This window comes from Mastigoproctus giganteus, chromosome 7 (assembly GCF_048544385.1).
Source record: "Mastigoproctus giganteus isolate SK-2022 chromosome 7, ASM4854438v1, whole genome shotgun sequence".
Taxonomy (NCBI): domain Eukaryota; kingdom Metazoa; phylum Arthropoda; class Arachnida; order Uropygi; family Thelyphonidae; genus Mastigoproctus; species Mastigoproctus giganteus.
The window spans coordinates 128092802-128119553 of record NC_143581.1 but is presented as its reverse complement, the minus strand read 5'-3'; the positions used below and the strand labels follow the sequence as shown (position 1 = coordinate 128119553).

The 26752-nt window shown below is 38.3% G+C and overlaps 1 protein-coding gene across 3 annotated transcripts in view; it reads right to left on the bottom strand.

The window, feature by feature from the left end:
* The window catches only part of Cog6 (conserved oligomeric Golgi complex subunit 6), a 439606-nt gene that overhangs the window by 383775 nt on the left and 29079 nt on the right, over positions 1-26752 (bottom strand). For all 3 annotated transcript variants that reach the window (XM_090377892.1, XM_090377894.1, XM_090377893.1), the window contains one exon: positions 13253-13324. In XM_090377892.1, coding sequence (XP_090234018.1) covers positions 13253-13324 — 72 coding nt within the window. The remainder of the gene's footprint in view (positions 1-13252; positions 13325-26752) is intronic.

Genomic DNA, 26752 nt, shown 5'->3' with positions numbered 1-26752 from the left:
GAAAATTACCTCACTGTTAGAAAAGTTGGACTGAAGAAAGTCATGTTTCAAAGAGAGGAAGTCAAACAGTTCCAAGTGATTAGTGGAACTGAGAGTTTGATAGAGGCAACAAATGAATCTGACAGGATGTGAAAGAAAGATTTTAAGCAGGAGAAGATTGAAAAGAGATTCCAAATTACTGTCTCTGATAGGGAATATCAGAATGAACATATGCACAAGTACCACCTTTGAACTAAAGGAATTATACAGAAAATAATTCGGACAACCCAGATGAACAGTGGTTGAATCAACCGATAACTGAGATTCTGTCCGAAAAAGATAGAAACAACTCTAATATGGAACATGGAGGAATAGCATTGCTAACTACATCTAAAGGGTGTACCCTTTAGATGTATCCCTCTGAAAACACTTTTAGAAGCAGTTGCTGCTTGAGTTATGGTAGGGATCCCTGAGGCTGTCACATACATTCAGATTTTCCAAAAGCATTGCTATTGGCAAATCTGAATGTTTGGCAGGCTGTAAGTGGAAATGGACATCGAGATTAGAACTTAGACTATGTATATTTGTGAAATGAATGAGGAAGTGTTTGGGTGGCTCAGATCTTTTCATAGATAAGTTTTCTCTATTGGTTTGCAGTGTTGCCATTTTAGCGGTTTTCCCGCTAGATTTAGCTGAATTGCTTCAGGTTTAGCGGGTAAAAATATGAAATAGCGGATAGCGGATTTTTTAGCGGGAAGAGTATAAATGTTTAGCATTTTATGTATTTTGGCAATGTAACATTTAAATTAAGAAATATTTTTAGGGAATGAAGCACAATTACAAAACGAGGAGGCACGCTTGATTCACATAAACAAAGCTGCGCGCTTGTAGCAACTGAATAAACAACACCATAAAGGCAGAGATACACTATTAACACCTCCCATTTTACTAAAGCACATTTCTGGGGGTTACTACCATAAAACAATAAAAACAATTTCCAGTTGCATTTCTGCTAATGGAATCTGTTATAAACTGGTAGTAAACTCGATCTAATTGCATTTGCGATTATACCGATAGCTGGAATTGTGTTGGTTTTTACGTTATTATGGCGAAATGCGTTTCCCCTTCACTGATATAAAACACATAAATACATTTTCAGAATCTTCTTCATTCCTATCGTGTTGCGTTCAGTTAGGGTGATTCCGCGTTCGACTGCCATTTCTTGTAAACACAAAGGCGAATCGTGCATAAGCGAATTCGGTCCGTGTTATATAAGATATCGTTCCCCTATTTATAAATCGTGTATGATCCAATTTGTGTAGTGTAAACACGTGTTATATGAAGACTGACTGTATTCTGTGCTAATAACTAAATTCAACGCTTCTAATAACTATTCACAGGTGAGTTTTAATACTGTTTAAAAATATATTCGTTATATATTTTTATATTATATATTAATTTAATTAATTAATTCGTTATATTAATTTAAATAATATGTTGTTCAAAAACTAAAGTAAGATATTTAAGAATAATATAAAGAATATATAATTCTTTACTGTTTTTATCATATTTTTCAAAGAATTTTGTATATCTAATATGACTTTAAAATAGTAATAATAATAATTTTTATCCGGTTACTATTAAAATATAGATAACTATTTTTTCTAGGGATGGCGGATAAAAACAAAACGAAATATACCCAAAATTTTCGGAAGGAATGGTTAGCTTTTCCACAGTTCAAAGACTGGTTAGTAGAGATTCCAGGACATCCAACTCGAGCAAGATGTAAATATTGCAAGTCTGATTTTACTGCTAAAATTTCGGACATTAAAAATCATTTAAAAACTTTCAAACATATTAAGTCAGCAGAACCATTTTCATCTAATAGATCAGGCAACCAATCTAAATTAAATTTTCCCACCAAGAATTTACAAACAGTGGAAGCTGAAGCAAAGTTAAGTTTGTTTGTTTGTGCTCACTCGTCAATACTGGCAATAGACCACCTTGGTGAATTATGTAAGAATGCATTCCAAGATCAAACAGCCAGAACTTTAAAAATTCATCGAACAAAATGCAGCGGCATAATAAAATATATCCTACACCCCCACTTTCAGAAAGATTTATTGAAGTCAGTGCTCAATGGCTTTTCAAACTATAGTTTGTTACTAGATGAATCAAACGATATTAGTGTAACAAAACTATTAGGTATTGCAATTGTGTATTATGATGAGCAATTCGATAAAAGAGTTTCTACATTCTTAGCTCTTGTAGAATTAGATCAGTGTAACGCTGAAAATATTTCAAATTCAATTAAAATAACGCTGGAAAATTTTAAACTTCCTTTAAATAATCTTGTGGGCATTGGGACAGATAATGCTAGCGTTATGATTGGAGTTAATAACAGCGTTTATACACATTTGAAGTCCGATGTACCCAACTTGATATTAATTAAATGCGTATGTCATTCTTTGCAATTAGCAGTATCTCATGCAACCCGCGAAACATTCCCTAAAAGTCTAGAATTCATGATAGATGAAACTTATAATTGGTTTAGTAAATCCACCAGTCAACAAAATCAATTCAAATATTTATACAGTGCCATAAACGATGGCGCAGATCCGAAAAAGATAGTTCGTTCGTGTCAAACAAGGTGGTTATCCATTGAAGTTGCTATAACAAGAATTTTAGAACAGTATATTGAATTAAAAGCCCATTTTGAAATAACTCGTTTGACTGACAAATGTTATACTGCAGAACTTCTTTACTCAATGTTCAAAGATGAAAGTAATTTAGCGTATCTTTTATTTTTAAAACCTATCTTATCTGAAGTACAAAGAGTAAACAAATCTTTTGAATCAAATACTGCCGATCCTACATTATTACTGCATGATTTAAACATGCTATTGTCGATGATTGCCAATAAAATGTTTTTACCAAATACACATATTGAAAGGACAGAAGAGGACATTGATAATTATTTAGACCCTAAGCCATATTTAGGTTACCAATTTGAAAGAAAAATAAATGAATTAATAACGAATAAACTTATCACAACAACAGATGAAATGGCAATAAGAGAGAGATGCCGTAATTTCTTGATTGATTTGTATCAACAGTTAAAACAACGCCTTCCGGACAACATAAAAGAATTAGAAAAAATGTCATTAATCTCAGTTAACAATATATTAAAGCAACAAAAAGAACCACTGATAAATTTATTACAAAATTTAAAATTGTCTGAAGTAGAAATTGAAAAAATTGAGCAACAGTATATAAACATTACTCTAGTTAAATGGGAAAACATCAACAATACAATGAAGTTTTGGTCAGAAGTTTCGAAATATCGAGATGCAAGCGGTAAAAATCCATTTAAAGAAATTAGCGAATTTGCATTGGGTATTTTAATTTTGCCATTATCCAATGCAGATGTGGAAAGAATATTCAGCAACTTAAATCTAGTAAAAAACAAAACACGCAACAGAATGAGTGTTGGCACGGTTAATGCAATCTTATCAGTACGATACGGGCTCAAAAGAGTTGAAAAGTGTTGTAAAAATTATGTTTTACCTGAAGAAGTGCTTCGCAAAATAGGTACACAAGAAGCATATGATGAGGAAGTATTGAATTTCGAAATTAATTTAGATTTTTAGATATTGATTTTATATTAAAAAGAGAAAAATAAATAACTATTTATATATACTATTTGTTTGTTTGTTTTTATTCACTACAAAGTACAAATAAATGAAAATTTTAAAAATTTGGCGGGTCAAGAGCTAAAACTAGCGGATTTTGAGTATGCGGCTAGCGGGAAATATTATTAAGAGTTGGCAACACTGTTGGTTTGACAACTCGTGGTGTATTCAGTAGTAAGAAACTGTGGGGAGATAGACTATATGAAGTAATGAAATTTTTGGATACGGCATACACATGGTATGAATATACCCAGCTCCTTGACATACGTAACATGGCCTCTACAATGCCCCTGCATCACAGTACTCTGATTCTCTCCAGTCACTATCTGGCAGAGTAGAGGCAACAAGATTATACACTAGCTGATTTGGAAGCCTCCTAGAGAGTTACCAATAGGTTCAATCTGGTGTGGTATTTAGCGGCCTGCCTGTGAACACTGTTTTAGAGCAGTACCCTCAAAGCATGAGGATGATTGGCTCTTGCCATGATGTCCATCATAACCCCAAAAGACAATTATTCTGCATGATGGAAGATATGAGAGAGGGTTTGCCAGAGCTTTGCTCTGGAGACTAAGCATTGGTTCAGGGTTCAACCACTTCAAACCTCTAATGAGCAGAGTTGCAAAAGTCTCAGCATCTTGACCAGCTGGGTCCATGTGACTAGAAAATGGAAGCCAGCTAGATTGTGAACATTAAAATCACCAAGGAAAATTACCTCAGCATTGATGACAGTATTGCCTGGCAATAGAGAGGAAGGGGCAAGATTATTTTAAAGTAAAGGGCACCACACCACACCTTGACCCCTGCTTACATTGGTTCACACCTGGGCAGTCACCTAAAGTGTGCCAAGGGCCACATTTTAGGACTTGCTCATGGGAGTTATACCCAAGTTATACTAACAGTCCCACCATTGTGATGGTGCAAATAGAGAATTTATCTGTGACAGACTGACTGGACATTGCCGAATTTAGGTCCACTTGACTTGGGTGCCATCCAAATATCAGTTCCATTAGTGTTTTAGACTCCCACATAGCAAGCACAGCTTGGCAAATCTGAATGTCTGTGACAGCCTCGAGGATCCCTACCATAACTCAAGCAGCAACTGCTTCTAAAAGTGTTTTCAGAGGGATACATCTAAAGGGTGTAGTTAGCAATGCTATTCTTCCATGATCTATATTAGAGTTGTTTCTATCTTTTCTATAAATTGCATGATGATTTATTTACTCTCATAGATATTTGATGGGACAGATTTGTTTCCTGTGAACAAAGAACAACAGGCTTATATTTACTAATTAGGTCACATATGTTGTCTAAGTTTGCTTGGAGTCAACAACGGTTCCACTAAACGAAAATATACATTATTTGGTTTTATCAGTTGTGTCTGTTTGTTCAGAAGATGTAGTTTGCTTGCACCTGTCTACTCTTGTTTATTCACTTTTTTGGGAATAGCAGTCTGCCAACACTCATGCCCTCTGCATAAGTTTCAATATGTGGCTCACGAATATCTACATTCATGATACCATTATTGATTTTTGCTCATCTCAGAGCCGGTATGCTCCATTGGCTGTTGCACAGTGTTTTCATTTATCAGTATTCTCAGTGGTGCAATTATCAAATGTGTTATGTTCTGTAGAGCAGATTGTTCTTTTAGTGAGACAAGGACTGATCTTGTCCAGTCAGAAATTGAGATATTTGTGGGAAATGATCACAGTCTGTATTGTCATGGAGCATTCCTTTTGTACAAACTGAAGCACAGAAGGGCAATTTAGCAGACACTAAAAACTCTTCCTTTGCTTCTTTATATGGCAACCTGTGTTCAACTGAACTTGAACTTGGCCTGTTACAACGTACGATCAATCATCGGTGAAGACAGGATATTAGAGATGGAAAAGGAATTAGAAAATGTGAATTGGAATATCATCGGTTTGGCTGAAACAAGAAGAAGAAAAGAATCACTTATAAGTTTATCAAGTGGAAATCTGCTGTACACCAATGGAAACAGTGAAAGGAGTGAAGGTGGAGTTGGGTTTCTGGTCCATAAAGATTTTAAAAACAACATTTTGGAATTCAAAAGCACATCACCAAGGGTGTCAAGACTAATACTCAATATTTCTAAGAGGTACAAGCTAAAGGTTATAATGATTTATGCACCAACATCGAGCCATGATGATGAAAGGGTTGAAGAAATGTACACCGAAATTGAGAATATTCTAGATGAGCAGAAAACCCACTACACTATTATTATGGGGGACTTCAATGCTAACGTTGGAAAAAGACAAAACAGCGAGAAAGGGGAACTATAGGAAATATTGAAATTGGTGAAAGAAATAAAAGAGGTGAAAGACTTGTGGAATTTGCAGAATCTCAAGGACTGTCAGTAATGAACACTTTTTTCAAGAAAAGGGTGAACAGAAAGTGGACATGGAAGAGTCCAAATGGATTAACAACTAATGAAATCGACTTCATCCTCACTAACAGAAGATATATTGTGAATGATGTTACCGTCCTGAATAAGGTAAAGGTTGGAAGTGATCACAGAATGGAAAGATGTACACTTGATATAGATGTAGGAAAGGAAAGGAAAGGAAAAAAAACTGACTCAAGTAAATAATACAAAGGTCTTTGAAATAACAGAGGAGGAGAAAAAGCAGTATGTACTGGAACTTGAGAACAAGTTTGAGCTTCTGCAGACTGCTCAGGACCAAGATATCGACGAGGAATATTACAACTTTCTGAAAGTGATAAAGACCAAGAAACCTATAGGGAAACAGAAATCCAAAGAAGAAAAAATTAGTCAAGAAACACTTGTCATGATGAACCGAAGACGACAAATGAAGAGCAAGAAAAACACTGACGGCGAGAAAATTGAGTATACTGAGTTATGCAAAGCCATTAGAAAGAGACTCAGAGAGGACATAAGAAGATTTAACACAAGAAAAATAGAACAAGCATTAAGGGAAAACAAAGGATTTAAATCAGCAGCCATGAGCAGTAATACAGAGAGACAAATGCTACTGAAACTGAAGAATAGCGATGGTGTACTTATAAACAGCAGAGAAGGCATAATTCAAATAGCAGAAGACTACTATAGAGAATTATACAAGGAGCAAGGGAATGATACCAGTAGTGGGGAAGATGGATTGCAAAGTAGCAACACATATGACATACCCGATATTCTTCCTGATGAGGTAGAACATGCATTGAAGAAAATGAAGAATCGGAAAGTCCCGAGGGAAGATGAAGTTACTGTAGAGTTGTTAAAATTGGGAGTAAGAGACACAAAAACTGGCAAGGCTCTTCACAAAGTGCTTTAGAAAAGGTGTGACGCCTAAGCAGTGGAATAATGCAATCATAGTTTTGCTGCATAAGAAAGGAGATAAATCAGAAATTGGAAATTATAGACCAATTAGTGCTTGTTATCCCACATCTACAAGTTATTCACAAGGGTCATTACTAACAGATTAGAAAGAATACTTGATGAGAATCAACCGAAAGAGCAAGCTGGCTTTAGGACAGGATTCTCAACTATGGATCACCTTCACGTAATATCACAGCTAATGGAGAAAGCAAATGAATATAAAACGCCATTATGCCTGGCATTTGTGGATTATGAAAAGGCATTTGACTCCATACAGCATAAGGCAATGTTTCGGGCACTGGAAACACAAGGCATAGATACCCCATATATTATGATTTTGAAGAAAATATATGAGAGTGCTACCCCCTTTATCAGACTAGACAAAGATAGTAGCAAATTTAAAATCGAGAAAGGAGTTCGACAAGGAGACACAATATCTCCGAAGCTGTTTACTGCTGCCCTTGAGGAAGCTTTCAGAAGATTAGACTGGTCGCAGAAAGGAGTCAATGTGAACAGAGAGTACCTAAACCATTTACGATTTGCAGATGACATTGTGGTTATAAGCCACGATCCCAAAGAATTAGAGGAAAATCTTAATCAGTTATGCACAGTTAGTAAGGATTTTGGACTAAAGATGAATATGGCTAAAACAAAAGTAATGATGAACAAGTATGCCACGGAAAGGGAAATAATGATTGAAGGAGCAGTAATTGAAAAGGTGGAGTCATATACTTATCTGGGATAAGTTATTAGCTGTAATAATGATAAATGGCTGGAAGTCAAGAGAAGAATAAATTTTGGATGGATTGCATTCAAGAAATATAGTCACATACTGAAGAGCAATATCCCAGTTTGTCTGAAACGTAAAATAATGAATCAATGTATACTCCCCACCATGACTTATGGAAGTGAAACTTGGGCACTCACCAAAAGAATGGAAAAGAAGCTGAGAACTACACAGCGAGGAATGGAACGAATTATATTGGGAATCAGACTGTTAGATAAGAGAAACACATGGATTAGGCAGCAAACTCAATTAAAGGACATTCTTATCAAAACTAAAGAACTAAAATGGTGTTGGGCAGGACACATAGCTCGAAGACATGATGACAGATGGACTATGAAAATAACAGAATGTTACCCAAGAGGAGCTAGAAGATGAAATCTTCTATAGATGAAATCCATGATTTTTGCGTAGTAAATGGATGGCCAGTGCTCAAAACAGAACTGGAAAGTTGCTGGAGAGGCCTTCACATCCTGCAGTGGATTGAAAATGGCTGATGATGATTGTGTTCAACTTTGTACTTTCAATTTTCTTCTCTCTCTCTCTCTGCCAGTGAACTCTGAGAATGCCAAATGATTTCCCTGACAGTTTGAGTAGTGCAATCTGTGTGAATATGTTCTTTCGAACCCGAGGAATCACAGGTAGTTACACTTTTGCAGACTGCTTGAGAATGCCCAAATTTTTGCCATTTAAAATATTGGACTGGGTTTGGAATGAAAGGTTGAATTTTCATCTTAAATATCCAGCTTTTATGGCTCCTGGCAGAATTGGTATTAACATTAGCAAAGGAACAATGCAAGAAAGCAAGCTTATATAGAATCACCCAAAAAAAAATAAACACACTCACCCTTCTAATTTCACCCATCCACTCGCTCCAAATGTTTGTCTAATTCTGCCTGCAATCTATTTAAGATCTATAATGACAGATGGAAGTTTGTTCCGGCAATCAACCACCCGCTGGCTAAATGCAAACTTCTGCACATCTATCCTACAACTGGCTTTCCTCAATTTGAATTTATGCCCTCTCAGGCGATTATTCTGACCAAGAGGAAGAATCCCGTCAGCATTGAGCATGCTCAAACCATTCAAGACTTTATACACCTCAATCAGATCACCTCGCAGGTGCTTAGCCTCCAGACACTGTAATTTGCAAAACTTAAGCCTTTCTTCGTAAGAGCAACCCTTTCTTCCAATCACTAATCTTCTTTCCCTTCTCTGTACTCATTCCAACAGCTCTACATCCTTAAAACAAGGCTTCAGACCTGCATACAGTACTCAAGGTGTGGCCTGACCATTGCCTTATACAAGGGGATAACTATCTCCTCAACCCTGCTAGAAAACTTCCTGTATATCATTCACAAGAAAACCATGAGCTACTCTTGCAGAATGTCTGCACTGCTCAGAAAACTTCATATCTGCCTTGTCCTGCTCAATCAGCTTCAACTTCTCGAAAATCTGCTACCAATTCCTTAAATGCCGATCTTCAGGTAATTCTCCAGTGTGGCAAAGACAGCTTAGTTGATTTCAACCCTTCTAAAACTCAGTCTTGTCTTATATCTCGCAAAAAGGATTCTTCTGCTCCTATGCTTATCTTTAGTGACACTCCGATTTCTAGGCAAAATGATATATCTCTTTTGGGGATTACCCTGACTTCTAATCTCTCTTGGCACAAGCACATTACAAATATTGCTTCCTCTGCATCTAAAAAACTTGGTTTTCTCATTCGCTCTCACCGTTACTTTTCTTTCAAACTTTCTGCTCACTCTGTATAAATCGCAAATCCGGACTGCCATGGAATATTGTTCTCACATCTGGGGTGGTGCCCCCAAAACCTCTCTCGGGCTTCTTGATTCCATTCAGAAGAGGGCAGTTAGGTTAATTAATGATTCACCTCTAACAGAGTCTCTCCACTCACTTTCTCATAGACGCACTGTTTCTGCTGCATGCCTCTTCTACAGATACTTCCATGGGCACTGTTCTTCTGAATTGGCTTCTATAATTCCCACTCTCTCTTTCAAAACAGTCCGAACACGTGCCGCCACCAGCCAACATCCATTTACTGTCCAACTTCAAACCCACAGAACCAACGTTTCATCTTCCTCATTTATTCATTCAACTGCCGTTTTTTGGAACAACCGTCCTTCATACGTATTTCCTAAAAATTACAATTTACAGAAGTTCAAGTCCAATGTCAACAAATATCTTCTTTCGTCTTCTCAACCTCCAACCCAAGCATGGTACTAAGTACTATAGGTTCTAATACCTCTCGTGTTTGGGGTTCACATAAAAAAATAAAAAAAATTATCCCCAAGTCCTTTTCACTCTCTACCACTATCAGTGTAGAACCACACAGTTGATACGTTACTCTGCGGTTACTGCTTCCCATATGCAGTACTTTACATTTGTCAATGTTAAAACTTCAGTTGCCACCTCTAAGCCCACCTGATCAACTTTTCTAGAACCTGTTGCAGCAGTGTACCTTCATTAGTGTCATTAACAACCCTGCCGACCTTCGTATTAAATCCAATCAAATTGGTCAGACAAACCTGATATACCATCATAAATATATACAGAAAACAACAATAGATCCAACACTGAACCCTAGGGGACTCCACTAATAACACTGGTTCACGAAAAGCAGTGTCCATTAATTACCACTCACTGTCTTCTCCCACTCAACCATCCCTTAATCCACAGCAGCAATTTGCCTCCAATGCCACACTGCTCCAATTTGTGCAGCACTCTTCCATGTGCAACAGTACCAAAAGCCTGTCTAAGATCCAAATATATGATATCAAAATTATCCTTTGCATCCAGTTCCTTTGTGACCACATCATAGTATCCAATGAAATTGGTCAGACAAGACCTCCCCTTAACAAACCCATGCTGTGTCCGAGCTATAACTGAAGTCTTGTCTAGATGATCTTGCAAAGCTTCTTTAATCAGTGCCTCCATTAATTCTCCAGCTACAGAAGTTAAACTAACAGGTCTGTACTTACCTGTCTCCCTTTGATTCTCCTTTGTAGATTGGGGTCACATTTGCACATCTCCAGTCCATGGGTACCTCCCCTGAATCCAAGGAAGCTCTCATAATTATGGCTAAGGGTTTGCTTACTTCCTTTGCTGCCTCTTTTAATATAACTGGATAGATTCCATCCACCCCAGATGCCTTTCTTATGTATATCTTCAACAATTTCTCCTCCACTTTATTCTCAGTTATTACAAAATCATTTAGCTCAGTTCCAGAGTTTAATTCACCTCTTGCATTCCCCTCCCTGAATAATTCCTCATGTGTGAATGTTGATGCATAATATTCATTGAGTTTGTTAGCTGCCTGAGCAGGATCATCGACAGTTTAACAATCGATATTCAGTGGACCGATGGTATTCATCCCCTTCCTTCTAGAGTTTACATAAGTAAAGAACTCTTTGCTGTTTTTCTTTGCATCCTTTGCCAAAGATTTCTCGTAATCTGTCTTTGCCTACCTAACCTCCTTTGTGACTTGGTTATATATCTATCCTAGGCTTTCGTGTCACCTGTTAATTTATGTATTCCATGCATTTTTCTTCTCTGCCACATGTCTAATTAGTTCATCTGACATCCATTTAGGCCTAAATCTTGAACAATATTTCTTAGTTGGTATGAAAAGCCTAGTAGCTTCCATGATTAATTCTTTGAATGCTTCCCATTTTGAATTTGCTGTTGGTAACGTCATCAGTTGGTCCCACTGTATAGAATTTAAATACTCTCTCAGACCACCATAGTCACCTTTACGAAAGCAAAAACCCTTCCCTTTACCCCTGATGGTAGTTGCCTCTTTGAGTAAAACCCACTTCAGCACACTGTGATCACTGCCACCTAGTGGTTCCTTATCTGTAGATTCTTAATGCATGAAGAATCACTACTGATGATCAGATCAAGTGTATTACTCCCTCTTGTTGCCTCCCAAACATGCTGTTGTAGAAAACAATCATCCAATAAATCCACAAAAGCTTTGCTAGTGTACGAGTGACCAACCCACAAATTCCAGTCAATATCTGAGAAATTAAAATACCCCATTATAAGACACTCTGATTTACTGGCCCACTCTATTTCTCTGTACAGTTGTTTATTATACTCATCAGAGTCATTAGGCTCCTACTCTCAATTTTGATATAACACACTCCTACTCTCAATTTTGATCTCCCAATAATGCTTATGTCACACCAAACTAACTCGACACTTCACTGTCCAGCGATGTTGACTGGTTGTACTCTCTTGGATTTTAGCATAACCCCTCCTCCCTCCCTGTGTTTCAAATGTAAGAATGACTGCTGGAGCAGGAGTAAGTATTCCACTTTTCTTGATGACTATCCTTTTAGCAAGTATTACAATTCAATAACTCAATTCTTGAATGAACTCTTCCTCAGATGTATTAAGGAAATCCCATTCTGCTAACCCCTTTAGAGGAGTTCAGGGTAACCTATGTGGGCATTCCACTGAATGTTGATATTTCTAATAGTTTTACTCAGTGTTTATACTCGCTCATCTCTGCTAGCTCCAGAATTGAATAATTTTTGGAAGGCCAGCTATATTTTCAAGACATTTCTGAATTTAAAATAGGGAGAGCTTACTCAGTGGACAGTCTGTCAAGGAGTGCAGTATTAGAAAAAGAAGAGGAGGACCTTTTTACTGCATCTTTGCGTTATATGCATTTATATAATTTTTGTGGATCTAAATCAAGAGATCCATTTAACAGAGATGGCATAAATACATAAGTGATATGTCAGTTGTCCATCATTGCTCCTTTTAGCTCTGGGAGAGTGATTTTCTCCTCCCAGGTTTCCAGCCTTGCCACATCGTAGGAGTAGTGCCACCATGGAACAAGTGGTTGAGTTAGCAGAGTTGTATAGTAATTAATGTATATACTAAGAAAAGAAAGGTAGATTTCCTTCTGGCTTTTTATTCTAAATCTTGTGAGCACGGAACCAACTGAAGTAAACAAAAGAGAAAATGATATAGAAAATAAATAAAACTATACTGCTTGGAAAGAGCACTTTATATATTGCAGTGAGAAAAATCGCTTGGCACTCAAGGCTATTTCTGTACTGTAATTTCTAATTGTTGATGAAGAGGCACAATGCCTCAAAAGCTACTAATGTTTATTATATTAGTCTGTGGTTTTTACTTCATATCCTACACTCAGTCTACAAAATAAAGAATACACCATAAATAAATAAAGATAGAATAGACTATAGATAAATAAATAAAGAACTATCACTTTTAGTCTATTCTTCATGTTTATCACTTTTAATTTGTATTTTAATTATATAATTTTTTTATACAGTTTTATTTTATTAAAGTTTATTTCTACAGTTTGTCACTGGCAACACGTTGTTTGCAATAGTTAATTGCAAACAACATTGATTGCAAACAATTGCAAACAAAATAATTGGCACATACCTTTAATTGTTCCATCATGTCTCTGCAACAATCATTCATTCCCTGAACATCACTTTGTACACTATCAAGGGCCTGTATGACAAAATAAATTGTTCAGTGACTAAACAATTATGATTATAATGCAAATGTTAAACATTATATTACAAATAAAAATTGCACACACACACACACACACACACACACACACACACACACACACACACACACACACACTATTTATAAAACAACCTTGTTTGAATTGTCAATATTGAATTTATCAAACAAAAGTTTTAAATTTGAATTATCAATAAAATTAACAAATGATGACATAACAGAAAGCGTAGAAATTTAATATAGCAGGTACATACAACAGAAAGGAAACTTCTTTACTACTATTATTGTTTATATAGTGCATTAGCATTTAAGACCATGCTGAGCTATGTGCATTAAAGTAGCTGCAGGCAGGGGTGAAGGTGACACTACTTGTAGCAGGATACTTAATGATTTTGTAATAACTGAAAGCAAAGTGGAGGAGAAATTGTTGAAGTTAAACATAAGAAAAGCACCTGGGGTGGATGGGATCTATCCAGTTATATTAAAGGAGGTGGCAAAGCAACTAAGCAAACCCTTAGCCATAATTATGAGAGCATCCTTGGATTATCCCAAATTCACAAAGGGGGGGGATCGAAGGGTGACACCAGTAATTACAGACCAGTTAGTTTAACTTCTGTTCCAGGTAAAATAATGGAGTCCCTGGTTAAAGATGCATTGCAGGATCATCTAGACAAGACTGCAGCAATAATTCACACACAGCATGGGTTTGTTAAGGGAAAGTCTTGTCTGACAAATTTGATAGGATATTATGATGTGGTTACAAAGGAATTGGATGCAAAAAATAATTTTGATATCATATATTTGGATTTCAGGAAAGCTTTTGACACCGTTGCGCATGGAAGACTATTGTACAAATTGGAGCAGAATGGTATTAAGGGTAAGTTGATACAATGGATAAAAGGATGGTTAAGTGGGAGAAGACAGAGGGTGGTAATCAATGGGTGCTGCTCTTCGTGGACTAATGTTATTAGTGGAGTCCCACAGGGTTCAGTGTTAGGTCCACTGTTGTTTTGTATATTTATCAATGATATTGATGAAGGTATATCAGGCTTAATGTCGAAGTTTGCAGATGATACAAAGGTTGCCAGGGTTTTTAATGACAGTAATGGCAGTGTGCTACTGCAACAGGATCTAGATAATTTGGGCAGATGGGCTAAGAAGTGGCAACTGAAGTTTAACCTTGACAAATGCAAAGTACTGCATATGGGTAGAAGTAACCCAAGAGAAACGTACCAACTGTGTGGTACTACACTTAAGGTGGTAGAAAATGAAAAAAACTGGGAGTAATTGTGCAGTCAGATATGAAGTTTTCTGAGCAATGCAGACAGGCTGCCAGGGCAGGTCATGGAGTTTTGTCAATGATATATAGGAATTTTGCTAGCAGGGAGAAGGAAGTGATTGTCCCTCTGTATAAGGCAATGGTCAGGCCACACCTTGAGTACTGCGTATAGGTCTGGAGGCATCATTTTAGGAAGGATGTAGATTTACTTGAGAATGTACAGAGAAAGGCAACAAGATTGGTGAGGGGAATGAAGGGATCCTCTTACCAAGAGAGGCTTAAGTTCTGCAAATTGCAGTGGCTGGAGACTAGGCACCTGCGCGGTGATCTGATTGAGGTATATAAGGCCTTGAATGGGTTGAGCACGCTGAATTCTGATGGGATCCTTACACTTGTTCAGATTACGAACCTAAGGGGGCATAAATTCAAATTAAGAAAAGACAGATGTAGAATTGATGTGCGGAAATTTGCCTTTAGCCAGCGGGTGGTTAATTGCTGGAACAAACTTCCATCTGTCGTTGTGGAAGTTGACAGGTTAAATAAAATTTAAGGAGGAACTGGACAGGCATTTGGAGGGAATGGTTGATTTTTTTATTTTATTTTTTTTTATTTATTTTTTTTGGCTGATGCTGCATAAGCTCATACAGTTGCTTTCTTGCATCACATGCCACTACTACTACTACTACTATTAGAATAAGCAGCAGCCTGGAGCGAGGGGTGCTGGGAGTTTCAGGAACTGATGGCAGTCATCGTGAAACAGGTGGGTATATGGGATGTATTAGGGTAACTAAGAATAAGAATAGGTGCATGTTACCAATGCTAGAAGTATAGAAAATAAATTTGATGAATTTTAAGTGTTGGTCAAGACATCAAAGGCAGATATTGTTGGGATATCAGAGACGTGGTGTCACACAGATATTTGGAATGCAGAATTGGAATTTGGGAAGTACAATGTATACAGAAAGGATAGACAGGTTAGGAAGGGGGGGAGGTGTTATGCTGTTAATTAAGAAAAACAAAATCTAAGGAAGTGCATCCAATTGATGCTGTTGGACAATGCAGTGTTGAGTCAGTTTGGTGTGACATAAGCACTGCGAAAGCAAAAAATAAGAGGAGTGTGTTATAGGCCTAATGACTCGAATGAGTACAATGAACAGTTGTACAGAGAAAGAGAGTGGGCTGGTAAATCAGAATGTCTTATAATGGAGGATTTTAACTTCACAGATATTGACTGCAACTTGTGGTTTGGTCACTCGCACACAAGTAAGGTTTTTGTGGATTTATAGGATGATTGTTTTCTGCAGCAGCATGTTCGAGAGGGAACCAAAGAGGGTAATACTTTTGATCTGGTTATCAACAGTGATCATTTGTGTATTAAGAACCTGCAGATAAAGAAAAAACTAGGTGGTAGTGATCACAGTGTACTAATCTGGGTTTTACTTAAAGATATAATTACCATCAGGAGTAAAGGAAAGGGTTTTTGCTTCCATAAAGGTGAGTACAGTGGTCTCAGACAGTTTTTAAATTCTGAACAGTGGGATCAACTGATAATGTTACCAACAGCAAATTCTAAGTGGGAAGCATTCAAGGAATTAATCGTGAAAGTTACTAAAAGTTTCATACCTATTAAGAAATATTGTTGAGGGTTGGCCTAAATGGTTATCAAATGAACTAATGAGACTTGTGCCTGAGAAGAAAAATGCATGGGATGCATATAAATTATCAGGCAACACAGAAGCCTATGGTAGATATAAGCTAGACTGTAATCAAGTCACATAGGAGGTTAGGCAGGTGAAGGGAGATTATGAGAAATCTTTGGCAAAGGATGCTAAGAACAACAGCAAGGATTTCTTTACTTATATTAAATCTAAAAGGAAGGGGATGAATCTGATTGGTCCACTTGATATCGATGGTTCGACTGTTGATGATCCTGCTCAGATAGCAAACAAACTGAATGAGTATTTTGCATCTACATTCACACATGAGGAGTTATTAAGGTTTGAAAATGGCAGAAGGTTATCAAATTGTAACAGGGTGCTTAATGATTTTGTAATAACTGAGAACAAAATGGAGGAGAAATTGTTGAAGTTAAACATAAGAAAGACACCTGGGGTGGATGGGATCCATCCAGTTATATTAAACAAGGCAGCAGAGGAAGTAAACATACCCTTAGCCATAATTATGAGAGCTTCCTTGGACTCAGGGGAGGTACCCATGGACTGGAGGTGTGCAAATATGACCCCAATCCACATAGGAAGATCAAAGAGCAACACAAGTAATTAAAGACCTGTTATTTTAACTTCTGTTCCAGGAGAAATTATTGAAGGCACTGGTTAGATGCAAGATCACCTAAACAAGACATCAGCTATAGCTAGGACACAGCATGGGTTTGTTAAGGAGGAAGTCTTGTCTGACCAATTTGATTGGATACTATGATTTGGTTACAAAGGAACTGGATGCAAAGAATAATTTTGATATCATCTATTTGGAGCTTAGAAAGGCTTTTGATACTGTTGCACATTGTAGACCGCTGAACAAATTGGGGCAGTGTGGCATTGGAGACAAATTGCTGCTATGGATAAAGGGATGGTTGAGTGGGAGAAGATAGAGAGTGGTAATCAATGGACAGTGCTCTTCGTGGACTAATGTTATTAGTCAAGTCCCCCAGGGTTCAGTGTTGGGTCCATTGTTGTTTTCTGTATTTATTAATGATATTGATGATGGTATATCAGGCTTAATGTTCAAGTTTGTAGACGATACGAAAGTCAGCAGGTTTGTTAATGACACTAATGACAGTACACTGCTGCAACAGCATTATTTTATTCGTGTTGTAACTGCGAATTTTGATTCATTGTCAGGTTAACATTCCAAATTGAATAGGCAAATTTTGGCCTTAGTTGCCCTTGTGCAGCTAAACCTCTACACCACCACCACCTTTAGCATTAGCATTAGTAGCGGCATTTGATGCAAGAAAGCAAGCTTATGCAGCATCAGCCAAAAAAAAAAAAAAAACAAAAAAAACCACTCCCACTTCACCCCTCTGTTCGTTCAAAATACCTGTCCAGCTGAGCCTTAAACTTATTTAGGCTATCAACTTCCACGACAAGGGATGGAAGTCTGTTCCACCAACCAACCACTCGCTGGCTAAAGGCAAATTTAGGAACGTCTATCCTACATCTGTCTTTCCTCAATTTGAATTTATGCCCTCTCAGGTGATTATTCTGAGCGAAAGGAAGAATCCCATCAGCATTGAGCATGCTCAAACCATTCAAGGCTTTATACACCTCTATCAGATCACCTCGCTGGTGCCTAGTCTCCAGACACTGTAATTTGCAAATATTAAGCCTTTCTTCGTAAGAGCACCCCTTTGTTCCATTCACTAATCTTGTTGCCCTTCTCTGTACTCGTTCCACCAGCTCTACATCCTTCTTGAAATGAGGCCTCCAGGCCTGTATACAGTACTCTAGGTGTGGCCTGACCATTGCCTTATACAAGGGAATAATCACCTCCTTATCCCTGCTAGAAAAATTCCTATATATCATTGACAATACACCATGAGCTACTCTTGCAGCCCGTCTGCACTGCTCAGAGAACTTCATATCTACCTGCACAACCACCCCCAGGTCCCTTTCATTCTCTACCACTGTCAGTGCAATACCACAGAGTTGATACGTTGCTCTGGGGTTGCTGTTTCCCATGTGTAGTACTTTACATTTGTCAATGTTAAACTTCATTTGCCACCTCTCAGCCCATTTGCTCAACCTTTCCAGATCCTGTTGCAGCAGCATAGTGTCAGTAGTGTCCTTGACAACCCTGCCAACCTTTGTATCGTCTGCAAACTTCGACATTAAGCTTGATATACCATCATCACTATCATTTATGAATACAGAAAACAATAATGGACCCAACACTGAGCCCTGAGGGACTCCACTAATAACATTAGTCCACGACGAGCATTGTCCATTGATTACCACTATCTGTCTTCTCCCCCTCAGCCACCCCTTTACCCACAGCAGCAATTTGCCTCCAATGTTACACTGCTCCAATTTGTGCAGCAGTCTTCCATGTGCAACAGTATCAAAAGCCTTTCTAAGATCCAAGTATATATATCAAAGTTATTCCCTGCATCCAGTTCCTTTGTGACTGCATCATAGTATCCAATCAAATTGGTCAGGCAAGACCTCCCCTTAACAAAACCATGCTGTGTCCGAGCTATAACTGAAGTCTTGTCTAAATGATCCAGCAGTGCTTCTTTAACTAGTGCCTCCATTAATTTTCCTTGAACAGAAGTTAAACTCACAGGTCTATAATTGCTTGTGTCAACTTTTGATCCTCCTTTGTGAATTGGGGTAACATTTGCACATCTCCAGTCTATGGGTACCTCCCCTGAGTCCAAGGAAGCTCTCATAATTATGGCTAAGGGTTTGCTTACTTCCTTTGCTGCCTCCTTTAATATAACTGGATAGATCCCATCCACCCCAAGTGCCTTTCTTGTGTTTATCTTCAACAATTTCTCCTCCACTTTACTCTCAGTTATTACAAGATTCTCTAGCTTACTGCTAGAGTTGAATACACCTCTGGCATTCCCCTCGCTAAATAACTCCTCATGTGTGAATGTTGATGCAAAATATTCATTTAGTTTGTTAGCTACCTGAGCAGGATCATCAACAGTTGACCCATCGATATCAAGTGGACCAATCTGATTCATCCCCTTCCTTCTAGAGTTTACATAAGTAAAGAACTCTTTGCTGTTTCTCTTTGCATCCCTTGCCAAAGATTTCTCGTAATCTGCCTTCGCCTGCCTAACCTCCTTTGTAACTTGGTTACAGATCAACTTGTATCTATCATAGGCTTCTGTGTCATGTGTTAATTTTTATGTATCCCATGCATGTTTCTTCTCTGCCATATGCCTCATCAGTTCATCTGACATCCATTTAGGCCTAAACAATATTTCTTAGTTGGTATGTAAAGTCTAGTAGCTTCCAAGATAGGTTCTTTGAATGCTTCCCATTTTGCATTTACTGTTGGTAACATCATCAGTTGGTCCCACTGTATAGAATTTAAATACTGTCTCAGTCCATCGTAGTCGCCTTTACGAAAGCAATAACCCTTCCCTTTACCCCTAATGGTAGTTATCTCTTTGAGTAAATCCCACTTCAGCACACTGTGATCACTGCCACCTAGTGGTTCATTTATCTGCAGATTCTTAATGCATGAAGAATCACTGCTGATAATCAAATCAAGAGTATTCCTCCCTCTAGTTGCCTCCTGAACATGCTGATGTAGAAAACAATCATCCAATAAATCCACAAAAGCCTTGCTAGTGTGTGAGTGACCAGCCCACAAATTCCAGTCAATATCTGGGAAATTAAAATCTCCCATTATAAGACTCTCTGATTTACTGGCCCACTCTATTTCCCTGTACAGTTTCTTATTATACTCATCAGAGTCATTAGGCCTATAGCACACTCCTACTCTCAATTTTGATCTCCCAATGCTTATGTCACACCAAACTGACTCGACACAGCACTGTCCAGCGATGTCCACTGGCTTCACTTCCTTGGATTTTATGTATTTCTTAACTAATAGCATAACCCCTCCTCCCTTCCTATCCAGTCTATCTTTGCTGTAGACGTTGTACTCCCCAAATTCCAGTTCTGCATTCCTGATATCTGTGTGACACCAAGTCTCTGATATCCCAACAATATCTGCCTTTGATGTTTTGAGCAATACCTCAAATTCATCAAATTTATTTACTAAACTCCTAGCATTGGTGTACACCCAAGTATACATGCACCTATTTCTATTCTTAGCTACCCTAACACAACCCATGTGTTTACTTGTACCGCAATGACTCCCAGCAGTCTCTGAAATATCCTGAATCTTGTTTTTCAGGCTTCTGCTCATTCCAATAGAAGCAGTGCAAGAATCTCTTTCACCTCTGCCAGTGGCTACTGTTAATCTATTTGTCTTTGTATCCCCCCAAGCTAGCAGTTTTCTGACATACCTAACACTGCCTCGATAGCATCAGCAAATATTCTTGCACCCTTTCTATTTAAGTGTATCCCATCACTGTAGAAGCAATCCCTCCTGTTAACAAGTACAGTCCAGGCTGAAAAAAATTCTACCCCTTGAGCCTTGCACAATCTTTCCAGGGCCGAATTGATCGACAAGGCTCTCATCATATACTCCCTCCTATCGTGTCTGGGCAGAATTGCAGACACTTTCAAATTCAACCCTATTTCACAGCTTTTTTTTCAACAGTGACCTGTAGTTGTTAAGCAATTCTGCCGGTCTCCTACTCTTGATATCGTTAGTGCCCACGTGTACAACTATATCACCTTTTGTGCCCTTAAAAGATGATATCTGCTCTACAACGTCATCAATCTTTGCCCCTGGCAGACATACCCTGGTCCTGTTCCACCTATCCTTTTTACAAAGCATGTTCCCCGTTTCCCTGACAATAGAGTCACCAACAACTACTAGTTCCTTTGGGACCAGCGCATTCTGCCTTGGGGGTTGCCGCTGTGTTTCACGATGACCAAGTGCAAGCTCTGGCGTTGATGTGGGCAGCTGAAAGCTTGATGGGCCCCTCAATTTAGTTCCTTCGAGGGCATCCACCCTGTCCTTCAAGCTCTCATATAGGCCCATAAGAACGCTGAGTTTTTGCCTGATTTCGATACACTCCTTGCATCGTGCACACACAAAGACATCCCCCATGGCAATATCATGTCCCGTACCTGCATGCTCCACAAACATCATGCAAGCTGTGCATTTTAGAAGGCTGTGACTCAGAAGGCAACTGCCCCCCTCAGTTCTCCTCTGAGCCACAGCACTTCCATTAGCTTGAGCCTTTTGTTTTGCTGCTCTGGTCTGAGTCATGATTACTTTTAATTTAAATAAAATTTCAATTTCAGTTTATAACCCTAACTTATCTCCCAACACAGCTATAACGGGATATATATTTTTAGCGTCAAGTATTAATCAATCAGTCAAGTATTAATTATCTCCGAGTTCCCTTTATATAACTTCCGTATCAGTTATGTATTAATTAATTATGTTACGTTTGTAATCTAAGTCGGTATATGTATTTAGTTAAAAGTGCAATTTAAATGCCAACAAAGTTGAACAAGTTTAATAGATTTTACTGATCGCTGAAAATATTATAACGTATACTATACTAACGCTATCTAGGTTCGATATATAACGATCATATGACAAAGACAAAGGCGGAAGTTACGAACGGTAATCTATGGACACTTAAGTATTAATTAACTTTCAAATCTCGCTGTCCCAATTCAGAACAAACCAACGATCCTTACTAGGTCTATAAGCTACTTACAAAAAATAATTTGATGTAAAAGATATTCAAGAAGCGGCTAAATTTGGCTAAAAAAACTTCTCGTTCAGCGGAGTTGTAACTTGTAACATTGTTGTTTTCTGTATTTATTAATGATATTGATGATGGTATATCAGGCTTAATGTTCAAGTTTGTAGACGATACGAAAGTCAGCAGGTTTGTTATTGACACTAATGACAGTACACTGCTGCAACAGGACCTATTAAAGTTGAGCATACAGGCTGAGAGGTGGCAGCTGAAGTTTAACATTGACAAATGTAAAGTACTGCATATGGGAAGCAGTAACCCCAGAGTAACGTATCAACTGTGTGGTACTATACTGACAGTGGTAGAGAATGAAAAGGACCTGGGGGTAATTGTGCAGGCAGATATGAAGTTCTCTGAGCAGTGAAGACGGTTTGCAAGAGTAGCTCATGGTGTCTTGTCAATGATATACAGGAAATTTTCTAGCAGCGATAAAGAGGTAATTATCCCCTTGTATAAGGCAATGGTCAGGCCACACCTTGAGTACTGTATACAGGTCTGGAGGCCGCATTTCAAGAAGGATGTAGAGCTGCTGGAACGAGTACAGAGAAGGGCAACAAGATTAGTGAATGGAAGAAAGGGTTGCTCTTACGAAGAAAGGCTTAAGTTTTGCAAATTACAGTGTCTGGAGACTAGGCACCTGCGAGGTGATCTGAATGAGGTGTATAAAGCCTTGAATGGTTTGAGCATGCTCAATGCTGATGGGATTCTTCCTCTTGCTCAAATAATCACCTGAGAGGGGATAAATTCAAATTGAGGAAAAACAGTTGTAGGATAGATGCGCGGAAGTTTGCCTTTAGCCAGCAGGTGGTTGATTGCTGGAACAAACTTCCATCTGTTTTAAAAGTTGATAACTTAAATAGATTCTGGGCAAAACTAGACAAACATTTGGAGTGAGTTGATGGGTAAAATGAGAAGGGTGTGTGTGTGTGTGTGTGTGTGTGTGTGTGTGTGTGTGTGTGTGTGTGTGTGTGTGTGTGTGTGTGTGTTTGGCTGATGCTATATAAGCTTGCTTTATTCCATCATGTGCCTTTGCTAATGCTAGAAAAGTCTTGGGATGTTAAATCTGGAGACCCAGGTGGTTAAAGGCACTGTGATATTGTCAATCTTGTACTTGTCACAACCTGTAAATCAGTAATGTTCATGGGTCATCATTAGGTTATGAGAAGAAGGATACACTGGTTAACCTAAAAGCAAACAACAGGTTAAGGTTACAAAGTTTCACAACTAAACAGGTTCAGCAATGAGTTTGCAAAGAACAGTTTGAAGAAAATATGAGGTGCAGCCAGGTGAAAAGGTGTGGTGGGAATCATAACACAGCACAATGCTCTCAATACAACACCTAACCCTATCAACACCAAACCAATCAATGGAATGCGATTTCTGCAATAATAAAATGCCTGCCTACATTAGCTAGCCAGTTCTTGAATAGCACAATGAAGCATCAGGCCGACAGTACAAGGAGCCAACACCCATGCAAGGCACAAGGAACCATGTACTTCTCTGGACTCATGAGCATAAGGAATAGCATATGCCTGACTTTTATAGCAATCTTCTCACAGGGAATTAACAAATAGAGCTTCCAAGATGCAGTACCAGAAACAACAAATCTGCTTAAATCTATGCAGCAGAGAACTACATAGTGCTAGATTAACTGCCTTAAAATACAATGCAAAGAGCCACAATTTTATTTAGACCTGAGTAGTGCTAGGAATTGTACACACTTGGGATCCACAGTGGAAGTGTTGAAGAAGAAAGTGGAAGCAGACACCTGGCAGAAAACAGGGAACAGAGTAGCTCATCTTGTCTGCTTCCACCAATGAATCTCTATTTGTTTCTAAGTTTATGCAATGTGAACTATTTCCATCTCTCTCTCTAACTTCTCTCAACACAAGTTCTGTGAAGTGTGGACCTTCATCATGCAGCACAAAGAACTTCATCGTAACAACCCATTGGTGCAAAAAACCAAGCAGATACTGTTAGGTTCCCTTAAGGACCTACAAGGTTAACCACAAGGACTACACAGCACAAGACACTGCATAACCTAAGAAATTGTTGAAAGAGCAGTGACAAAATCTGGCTCCAGTTCTTGCTTTAAGACTAGATGTTAACATTGTTACAGGCTTGAGTTTATTTTGCAACATAGCAGCAAATAACCAGTAGGAATCCAACACCATGCAAAAAGTCCAGCAGTATGTATCAATCAAATTGATACATTCCGCTGGACTTTTTGCCAACCAAACATTAAAAATTACTTCTGCAGAAAATAAGCCAATGGATCCCACAAACAGAAACACTACCAAGACATGAAATCCTATGGTTCCTTTGTTGACACAGACAATCTGTCCACTATATTTTTAGAACAATTTGCCACACATCTGTGCTTACCCTATCATTGATCTAAGAATTCTGTTCTGAAACTAAAATATTCAATTTTTACAACATTGTACCTTTCTTTCTAAAGAGACAACTCAGAGACAATTCTCCTCATCCTGCAACAATGTATGTCTTCTGTGGAACATCCCTTCTGCAAACCATCAGAATGCTCAAAAGTCCGACTGTGCCTAAACTAGCAAAGTTTCACATCCGAACTGAAGTGATCCGCGTAAGTGCAAATTCCACTGGTTAAATAGAAAATCATTGAATTCACATTTGTATAAAATGTGACTATCTTGACTGTAAATCTCCCTGACTCTATAAAAAAAAATTTTCCCACTGTGAGAGATCTGGCTTATTTAGCTTAGCAAAGAATGAGCTGCACCAAGTCAACAAAAATAGGCAGCACAGGTTAGGGACAAAGCATATACATCTCTGATATGGAAATATCAGAGATGCTCTATCATTTGGGAAAAACTTGGCGTGACAGGTCATTTAGCTGAGTCATCAACTGATATGAAATTAATGGATACGGGCAATAACATATACTTTTGAATATTAAATGAATATCCACTTTGAATGGAAATAGCCTGAAGAACTTCAGTCGATACCGTACAATAAGCCATAATTAACTTTAGTAGCGTCATGTATTGGATTGAGAAGAGCTTCTGGGCATTTCTTTTCTGGATTTTTTTTTTTTTTTTTTTTTTATGTGAGCCCCAAACACGAGAAGTATTAGAACCTACAGTACTTAGTACCATGCTTGGGTTGGAGGTTGAGAAGACAATAGAAGATATTTGTTGACACTGGACTTGAACTTCTGTAAATTGTAATTTTCAGGAAATACATATGAAGGAAGGTTGTTCCAGAAAACGGCAGTTGAATGAATAAATGAGGAAGATGAAAAGTTGGTTCTGTAGGTTTGAAGTTGGACAGTAAATGGATGTTGACTGGTGGCGGCACATGTTCGGACTGTTTTGAAAGAAAGAGCGGGAATTATAGAAGCCAATTCAGAAGAACAGTGCCCATGGAAGTATCTGTAGAAGAGGCATGCAGCAGAAACAGTACGTCTATCAGAAAGCGAGTGGAGAGACTCTGTTAGAGATGAATCATTAATCAACCTAACTGCCCTCTTCTGAATGGAATCGAGATGTTTTGGGGACACCACACCCCAGATGTGGGAACTATATTCCATGGCAGGGCGGATTTGCGATTTATACAGAGTGAGCTGCTGTTTGGAAGAAATGTAATGGCTAGAGCAAAAGAGAAAACCAAGTTTTTTAGATGCAGAGGAAGCAATATTTGTAATGTGCTTGTGCCAAGAGAGATTAGAAGTCAGGGTAATCCCCAAAAAAAGATATATCATTTTGCCTAGAAATCGGAGTGTCACTAAAGATAAACATAGGAGCAGAAGAATCCTTTTTGCGAGATATAAGACAAGACAGTTTTAGAAGGGTTGAAATCAACTAAGTTGTCTTTGCTCCACTGGAGATTTACCTGAAGATCGGCATTTAAGGAATTGGTAGCAGATTTTCGAGAAGTTGAGGCTGATTGAGCAGGACAAGGTTTCTCAAAATGGAAAGTTGAATGCAATGCTCTATCATCGGCAAAACTATGGATAGGATTTCCAGTCAATGGAAGAAGATCATTAATATACAAGAGTAAAAGAGTGGGGGAAAGAACTGAACCTTTGGGGACACCGGCATTAGTGGAGAAGTTAGAAGACAGGGAGCCATCTACCATCACCCTCAGTGAGCGATCAGAGGGAAACCTGGATAACCAATTACTAAAAACAGTTGGCAAACCATAAGATGGAAGCTTGTTTAGAAGACCTCTATGCCAAACACAATCAAAAGCCTTTGAGATGTCAAGAGCAACTACTTCTGTTTCACCGAACCTTTCCATTGAATTAGTCCATAAATGGGTAACATACGCCAGAATATCACCAGTGGATCGACACTGACGGAATCCATACTGGCAATCATTGATCAGGCGGAAGGTTTCTAGGTAGTTTAAGAGTTAGCGGTTAATTGATTTCTCCATTACTTCAGAAAGAGTAGAAGTAATTGCAATGGGACGATAATTCGATGGGAGCGATTTGTCACCCTTTTTAGAAACTGGCTGGATATGAGCAAATTTCCAAGCAGAAGGAGCTTTTGGAATAAGAAAATGAAAAAAGGCGGCAAAGAATAGGAGTAAGTTCAGGAGCACAGGTTTTGAGAACAAGTGGAGAAATACCATCAGGACCTGGAGCTTTCTTAGCATCAAGATTCATCAAAATCCTTCTGATATCCTTTTGACGGAAGACCACAGGAGGCATTGAATGGAGCGTGTTGGGAATGGTGGGAGGTGTTTTACCATGATCATT